This window comes from Galleria mellonella, unplaced genomic scaffold, assembly GCF_026898425.1.
Source record: "Galleria mellonella isolate WM207_F2 unplaced genomic scaffold, CSIRO_AGI_GalMel_v1 utg6482, whole genome shotgun sequence".
Classification (NCBI taxonomy): Eukaryota; Metazoa; Arthropoda; class Insecta; order Lepidoptera; family Pyralidae; genus Galleria; species Galleria mellonella.
In genome coordinates, this window is record NW_026442137.1 from 130085 (window position 1) to 139403 (window position 9319).

The 9319-nt window shown below is 33.7% G+C and overlaps 1 protein-coding gene across 1 annotated transcript; it reads right to left on the minus strand.

The window, feature by feature from the left end:
* Positions 1 to 915: 915 nt before the first annotated feature.
* On the minus strand, positions 916 to 5911 carry LOC113509315 (phytanoyl-CoA dioxygenase, peroxisomal-like). Its single transcript, XM_026892631.3, has 4 exons — positions 5627 to 5911; positions 4379 to 4552; positions 2298 to 2471; positions 916 to 1310 (listed from the first exon to the last, which is right to left on the minus strand). Exons 1-4 carry the CDS (start codon positions 5825 to 5827, stop codon positions 1056 to 1058), a joined length of 804 nt encoding a protein of 267 aa, XP_026748432.2. The 5' UTR covers positions 5828 to 5911; the 3' UTR covers positions 916 to 1055.
* Between the last annotated feature and the right edge of the window lie 3408 nt (positions 5912 to 9319).

A 9319-nucleotide genomic window follows, 5' to 3' on the forward strand; every position in this document is an offset into this window, starting at 1 on the left:
ACCTCAAAAAATAGGCACTAAAAGCCACCTCTATTTTTTTTTCAATATTTTTTGTGACCTTATAATTATTTAGAATATTAACTATATATATTAAAAAATTAATAAAATAAAACAATTGTTGTTTAATATAAAAAAAAAAACATTAAAAAATAATATAAATAAGAAAATACTAAGGATTTAACGCGATAACACATTGTAACAATGAAATTTGTATGTGTTGCTTAGACTTTGTTTTATTCTAATATCTATCATAGTTTTGTAATAAATTATTTTAAAGTTTGGGATTGCAACCCCCATTTCTCAAAACCGGATAAAGTAAGGGATTTGACAATTAATCAAAAAAATTTTTTTCAACAACTAGCAATATATTAAAAGCACCAGTGTAAATAAAAACGTCAATACAGATTTCATATGGAAACACGGCGAGACGCTTTGCGACCTAAGGTACAGTGAATCTAGCGACACCCTAATACACAACAAGATAGTTGGTACATACCAAACTAATACTAGTATTAATCAATTTCCTCTGCGAACGCTTCAGATAACTACAGTTGTTCCTTATTCTTAAGGAACAACTTAAAGTCAATAGCCTTCGAACATTCCGATCCCTTCAACTTGGCAATAAGTGGTATTGAAATAAATTATCTTCTATTGAATTTAATAGTATCAAGGCTTAGAGCTTGTATAATGTATTGAACTTACACCGAGATCGATACCCAGTATTATCACTGCCACATCTCACCCACAACTGAACTTTCGAACTGAATAACAGCTGCAGTAAAGCAATTATTGCGCCAATTAAATTAAAACTAATTGAAAAAAGATAATTGACAATTACACAAAATAACGAAATTGAAATTTCAACACTTGCCAATTTAAATTTGGCCCGAACGCAGCACGCTTTAAACATTTTTCAGTCACGGGATAATTTAAAAAAAATCACATATTTTTTTTATTTATTTTTTATTACACAATAATTATGAATGACAAGGTTAATGCCGTAGAATGTTATTTATTAGATAAAGAATAAATTAAAACTAAATAAAAAAAACTATTTAATTTTGTTCAAATCGTTTCGAAATACTAGCATCCCGATGAACGTTAATGCCGCGTAGAAGCCACCCCTGACCAGGCCTCGAGGGCTGCAATCCCACTGGTGCGTCATCGGCTGACGCTACTTGCACCAACAACATCCTTCTAGTTCGCGTGGAAGTGTTCAGCGAACTGCCGTGGATAAGCAGGTACGAGAAGATGACGATGTCTCCTCTTTCCGCAATAACAGGCGTCGCCTTCTCCAACGGAAATTTTGACTGCAAATGAAAGGAGAATCAGGATGGATGCTTATTGCAAATGCTGTGACTATATGTGTTTAACCTAATAACAGATAATATAATACTAGGAGAAGGAATAATTGCTGCCGGTGACGCGGAAGACTTCAACCGCGAGCCCTCAACACCGGCACACATGGCGCTGAGAGGAATACCGGGGTGTTTTTAGTGGGTAAAAATCCCACAGTACCCATTCGTCGTCCCGCCGACGGATGGGTCTCTTTCTGAAGATTTTCATCCTAGTTAAAAAAAATAATAAAAAAAGGCGGGTAAAAAAAAAGGGGAAGAGATAATTGGTAATGAAAACTATACTCTTTATAGTTTCCTCCACTAGTGACCTCATTGCTAGCAATGTACCCAATTCAACCTTCGCACGGGACCCTTGATAACACTTGTGATCTTGATAAACTCTTCACTACGGGCCAACTGATCTGCTTTCATCCTCACCTATCATCACTTACTGGTTCTCCACAACTATCACTGGTTATCCAGCATCTACTGATAGCGCAGATGGGATTAGCGTTCTATTATCATCTATTAAACATAATATTATATCATTTATTCTTTATTGCACAATAAAATATTGTACAAGTGGCGAGCTTAATGCCATATGGTATTCTCTACCAGCTAACCATTAGGTAAAAACAATAAGCGTATGAAGGGCAGATGTGGTGAAAAATATGTGACAATTAAGGCAATACACAATATAAATATAATATACACATAAGATGCACATATAATACATAAACATTACTTTTAATATATTTGGATAAACTAATACATATATATATACATATATACATATATATATATATAGATACATATATATATATATATATACATACACATATATATATATATATATATATATATATATATATATATATATATATATATATATAAATTAAAACAATGATAAGCACTATGAGAATAAAAATATCCTACAAAATCCTAAAAATATAATATTACCTGGTCAACATAATGAAAGTTGTTTAGTGTTTCCTTAGCGCCGATGTCTTCCTGTGGGCCGAGCTTGTGCGAGCCAGGGTAGACGAATAGTCCCCCATTCTCAGGGTTTGCGGCATCCAAGTGAATAAAGGCTGCTACCATGGAGTGTTTCTCGTAAGGAAAGTAGTGGTAATCCTGCAGTAGAAATAATATGCACAAATACAATAAAAGAAAATGGCAGCCATTTTATTCGTAACAATCAATGAACGACGAGATTTCAATTCGTCTATATTTTTGTGATTACATCATTACCATGAGGGAGACTTTGTACAAAAGTCGATTGCTTAGCTGTCTCATTCGTGTTTCTATGTCAGTTGTGTTTCCTGTGGGCCATGCAGGATAGATGCGGCATAGTATTGTTTGCAGACGATACTTCATTGATTTTTAAAGTTAATAGAATGACTAATAATTATGACGATGTAAATAGTGCTTTGCGGCGTCTCCTGCACTGGTTTACAACTAACAATCTTATGTTAAACGCTAAAAAAACAAAATGTGTTATTTCTCTCTATCTAAAAGTTTTAATACTAATTGCAATATTAAATTAAATGATCTCTCGAATTTATAGAATCTACTGTTTTCTAGGAATCACACTAGATAATAAAACACAATGGGGTGCACAAATTCAAATGCAGCGAAACTAAGTTCAGCAGCTACCATGGAGTGTTTCCGTGGAAAGTTAGACATCACTGATAATATATGCTAGATTAGTCTATTTTAGTTATTTTCAAACTCTCTTATGGAAAAATGGCAGCCAGATATTAAGAATTATTCATATTACAAAAACGTGCCGTTCAATCTAATGAAGAACATTAAGAGAGACGAGATTTTCAATTTATATATTCAAATATTCTATATCATAAAAATCTTGACTTATTTACATCATAATACTAGATTTAAAGACAAAGAGTATCGGAAAAAGTTAATACTTTTTTGTACAATAAGATCAAAGGATATGTTGGAATTACCCTTAAATAAATTCAAAACATCTGTTAAATCATATTTACTGAGCAAAGCCTATTACTCACTGATTACTTGAATGACAGTGTGCATGGCAATAGTTGTTCATGCATGGCTGTGACACCTATATTATTTGTAAATTTAAGGGTTTGATCCGTCAATGAACGGGTGCCTGAGTCCTCAGGAATGGCAATTGTTTAACCAGTTGGTTATGTATTCAATTTTTTTTTCTTTTTGGGAATTAGTGCTAATTGGTGGTTTGACAATTAAACTTAAAAATGTAAAATAATAATAAAATTATTTACATCTGTTATGTCCAGCGTAAATTAAAAAAAAATGTAATGACTTTTCAAAAGTGCTTCAATGTAAGTTTATTTGAATAAATGATTTCTATTCTATTCTATTCTAAACTGGCTTAAAAAAAAAAAAGTAATTCAATTGAGTTTCTTGCCAGTTCTTCTCAATTGGATCTATATCCATCAGGTGGGTAAATATAAAATTATAATGTAAAAATTTGACGTTCATAAGCGGCTAAAATGTCCTACATGAATAAATGATTTTTGAATTTGAATTTGAATTTGAATTTGTGTTTTGGTTTGAAGGGTTTGAAATAACACCTGAGTCCTCAGGAATGGCAACGCATGGGGGGTATCGTGGACGAAACAGTATACTCTGTTATGTCCACGGTACTGCTAATGTCTATAGGCGACGGTTACCACTTTCCATCAGGTGGGCCGTCAGTTTGTTTGCCATTCTAAGTTGTATAAAAAAAAAACCTTCATCATCATCACCATATCAGCCTTTAACTGTCCACTGCTGAACATAAACCTCCCCCTTGGGGGGTTTATAAGTAGTTGTCATGCTTGTCAGGCGGATTGGCAGCCGCAGTTAGGCTTCAGAGATGTTTTGAGAGGGACGCTGCTGCTCATCACTCGGCCTCCCTTAGTCGGCTTTTACGACACCAGTGGGAAAGGAAGGGGTGGCCTTTTCTATGCCGGGACCATACGGTTAATCTAATGCGTCTACAAGACATCTCGTCATTCATTGATGTCTTTAATATCAAATGTGTTGATTTATCATACTTGATGCATGGGATATGCGGCTCCTTTGTCGGGCGGTTTCAAATGAGCCTTCGTGTGATGCAGAATTATGTTTTTTGTCTCCATAACATCTTCTAGAGCATCCAGCAAGCCTTCGTTGTACAGAAACTTGCCGAACGCAGCCGAGTGGTATTGCAAATTATGTAACCCTTTTACCTGAAAAATAATATCCTAATGAGAAATAACAGGGGGGAAGGAATCGTTTGTAATAGAGACTGAGAATCCCATTGCTAGCAATATACCCAACCAGGCCGACCTCCTCGCGGTTCCCCCTGGAAACTATCATGATTAATTCTTGATTAATTCATCATGATAGGCTAACTGGCCTGTTTTCATTCTCATCTATCACTCTTCACTGGTGCTCCGCCAGCGTATCCCGTTAGCGCAGGCAAGGTTACCATACCATTCTTATCCAATAAAAAAAAAAGAAAAATGACGCAACAAATACACAATGTGCAAATGTAATGACATAGAAATTAGCAAGATCTAAATTATGCAAGTACTGTTTTACTCTCTCAGAGCCGAAGAATTTACAAAATGACAAATATCAGTGAAACTATACTGTAACTATAAAACCGCAAATAAAGCCAAATCGATCTAATAGTAGTTTTTTTTTTATTATTTATTTAACTCTTTATTGCACCAGAAACATAAAAATATACAATGACAATTAGAAGATTTAAGTGAAATACAATAGCATAAAGTACAGATTAAAATATATACATAAAGGTACAAAAGGCGGTCTTATCGCTAGGGCAATCTCTTACGTCTGTAAGAGATTTCCCTAATCTCCTCTAAGGTTAAAGGTTTCCTAACCTTTGGTTAAAGGAGAACAGATAGAAGTAGGTAGAAGATGCAAAAGTAAATTAATAATTTTTATGTGCATATAATACAAAAACCTATATTGCATATCCTTCTTTTGCAGAAAGAGACGAAGCCCAGTAGTTTGATTGTTTTATGGATATTTTTTATAATTATACCTTTTACCCGGACATTGTCCATGTGACCGGGACATATTTACTAACCGGGGTAAAAAGTGCCTCTCCATCTGTATAAAGCCTATATGCCTCTCCATCTCATATACCATATTTCACAATGATTGGTAAAGCCGTTAAGACGCCAAGAAGTAATAAACAAACTAACTTTCACATTTATGATATTAGTAAGGAGTAGGTATGAAACAGACAAAGCAGCAGAATATAGCTAGTTAGTAATAATCACAATACATACCGTGTATGGGCTGTCACTCTTCCTGTCCTCAGCATCCTTGCCAACCCACGAGCTTTCTATATTCTCCCTGTTCTTCCTCTCGAACACTTCGTCATATTCCCTCGAAATCGTATCCAACTCTTTCTCTGATATCAAATTCTTCAATATAATATATCCATTGCTTTTATAAAACTGTTTTTGCTCCTCTGTGAGACGTACCATTATTTTAAATTTTATTTTTGTTAAAATTTATACTTTTGTTAACTATAACGTCAACTCTAATCAGTTGTATGAATTAAACTAAGTATACAATTTAACAATTATATCATTAATAATAAAAAAAAAAATGTAAATATTTTTTATCACTTTGTCATAATACTGATATAATTCAATGATACCGATTCACCAAACAATAATGTTTACTTATCAAATATATTTTTGTTATAATGCATAATTTACAAGTATGTTATAGTAAAGTATTACGACACACCTTCAACGGCGACGGATCGGACCACCTAGCTTGACGCAAGAAGGCGCTACCGAGAAAGACACCTGCGTCGAGTCAGCACTTCAATTCCCACAGCAAAATTACCCAGTTCCTTTGTATTTGATTCGATATGACTTCACTTACAGATCACACATCGATCTGAAGGCACCTATTATTGTAACAATTAATTTTATGATTAAATTTAGTTATTTTATAAAATTGGTTTTTTTTTGGGTCCTCCGCCAGCGACTTCAATAACTAGTATGTGCATTTTGTGTTTATTTTATGATTATAATTAATAATTTACATCATGTAATGTAAGTTTTTTATGTTGTCTAGAATTATAGATACTTGTATCTCTATTTTAAATGTTTGAAGCAGTGTATAATACTCGCCAAACGATTTATGGCTGATTGTAAATTCTAGGCTTACGTACACTGGAATTTATTATATATTTTTTTAATCAATTACGATAAATAAAAAACTTTTGAAAACAAAAACAAACTTATTAAATAACCTGGTGTTTCCATTATTCGATTGACGCTCCCAATTCTTTAATTCGAATGACATAATTTGTACTTTATTATTAAATAGCTGTAACAATGAACTAAATCTAATGTATTAATTGATTTTTTTAAGATACTATTATAATTTTATTATTACTAACCGAATAAATAATTGATTTTTTTTTATACAACTTAGAATGGCAAACAAGCTGACGGCCCACCTGTTGGAAAGTGGTAACCGTCGCCTATAGACATGAGCAGTACCATGGACATAACAGAGTATACTGTTTCTCCCATGATACCCCCCATGCGTTGCCATTCTTGAGGACTCAGGTGTTATTCTTCTGTACCCTGTAAATTCACGCCATATCCCACCCTTCAAACCGAAACGCAGCCATGCAAACACAACTGCTTTACGGTTGAAACACGAATGGGACAGAGGTACCCAAGCAATCGACTTTTGTACAAAGTCTCCTACTGGTAAATGATGACGTAATGTTAACTTATATGTATGTATTAGATGTAATGTAACTTGTACCTAGCCAATAATGATTTTGCATGCTTTAGACTATAAGGCCGAACATTTGTACTTCACAATAAATCGCTATCTGTAAAAACAATGTTCTGGCAAATAAATCAATCTATCTTAATAATCATCGTCCACTGCAGAAAATATGCCTCCCATTTAGAGGTTACGCGAATAGTTGCCACTTTTGGCATGCGATTATGGCAACCGCAGTTAGACTTTGGTGATGTTTTAAAAGAGCAGCTGCAGCCTATCCCGCGACCATCAAATTTCCTTAGTTGCATCTTGTGGCATCCATGTTTGTTACATACTCAGTTTACTGTCAGTTACTCAAGTTATTATTACACGTACACGAGTATGTTATATCTAACCAATATTTCATTTCTGTGAGTAGAGGAACTGAAATTGCAGTTTTTCTATCTTTGCATAAAAGGCCACTAAAAAAATTAGCATTTTATGTATTACTAGCTGATACCCGCGACTTTGTCCGCGTGGTATTTGTTATTCCTGTTTACTATGTATCGATGTTGGTATCTATGCATTTAGGTATATTGTCTGGGAATACTGGACCAAAATTAACAAATGACGTACGACGTACGTAACAATGATCGTTCTCACTCTTTGCCTTACGTCAAAATGACTTAATTTATATAAGTTTTTTTTCAATAGATGATAATGGAATAGTAACCCCGCCTGCACTAACGGTATACGCTGGCGGGGCATTAGTGGAGAATGACAGGTGAGATGAAATAGCAGCTAACCCACCGTGATGAATTCAGCACGATGATTTCCTGAGAGGACCACGTGGAGGTCGACCTGTTAGGGTATATTGCTAGCAATGGGACTGATAGTCCGCATTAAAAACAATCCCTTTGCCCCCTATTTAAGTAGGTTGTGTACTAAGCTGTATAAGTTACTATGGTTTTTAAACGATCCCATGGGAACTCTTTAATTTACCATGATTAAAAGTATCTAAAACGTCGACCGGAGATGTAAGGTACAAAGGTGCAAATACAAATTCAAATTTTGACACTTTCTGATCAACCACCATTTTTTTTTTTTATCGCGATTTTTATATATCGCAATAGAGTTTCAAGATGGCAATCGAAGAATAATAATTGTAGTAAGAGAAATTTTCATGTATAGTTTTATAATCACAATTTGCTTTAATTACATCTCTTCTAGGAATAATGTATATGGCAAAACAACGTTTGCAGGGTCAGCTAGTTAATACAGAAACCGATGTTACTGCCCCCGCTTCCCCTGCACCGCTCACGCGCGCCGTTTTCGTTTAATTCAAATTTTACTTTTCTAAGGTCTTTTGGGCCACCATGTATTATAATATTCTATAGTAATTAGTATATATTACAATTTTATAACAGATAACACAGCAGATAATAAGGGTACAGTTCATCATAACATTGGATATATAGATAATTATTATATAATGTAATTAAACATTGTAATTGTTACATTTAAATCATAATTATAAACTCTCGAGAATATAGCAAGGGTCAACTGAAATAGCGCATTTAGTTGTAACAAAATTATTATGAAGGAAAAAAAAAAAAGAAATTGTTGTTTTATATACTTTGCTTTTTGTTTTTGTTTTGTTGCGTTTTTTTTTTTTATTTTTATTCTTTTATCTCTATTACTGTGTATTATGTGTATGTTTGTATTGTAATTTGTGTGTTGTAAGCAATGTAATTTATAGATAGATATCAGACTAAAATAGAAATCCCATAAAAAAACGTAAAAATGTAAAAAGTGCCAAGTCTTGCAACGCAGTTCTTTCATTACAAAAATTAAAACCACTTATTTTAATGAATGCCTTTTTTGTAGTTATACCGCGTAAATGACAGAGCGATCCGGCCTCGCTATTCGATACGGGCGATGGGTCATCTGGAAATATGGAAGATGGACTCAAGACTGTATTACATGTATTTATTGTTACAGATAGGATATAGTAACATGGATAGGTTATTTAGTAGTGAACTTATTACTAATTCAATTGGTTCTACATATATACAGGTGACTTTGATGGTGACTGATGATTATCATCTTTGTGGAAATTGCCTATTTTATAATTAGTTACATCTAAAATTGTCTAGCAGTTCCTATTTCCTACAAAAAACACATAATGTTGAACAAACACTTGAATCCGCTATAGTTCCTTGCAGTTTTTAATTAAACTT

What these genes read in the sequence shown, in the direction of transcription:
- LOC113509315 (XM_026892631.3), bottom strand. Translation starts at nt 5,827, where the DNA reads ATGGTACGTCTCACAGAGGAGCAAAAACAGTTTTATAAAAGCAATGGA. An exon ending in CCGCATATCCCATGCATCAA is followed by an intron (nt 2,472 to 4,378) that starts GTATGATAAATC and finishes TTTCTACTGCAG; the next exon opens with GATTACCACTACTTTCCTTA. An exon ending in ACTTTCATTATGTTGACCAG is followed by an intron (nt 1,311 to 2,297) that starts GTAATATTATAT and finishes TTTCATTTGCAG; the next exon opens with TCAAAATTTCCGTTGGAGAA.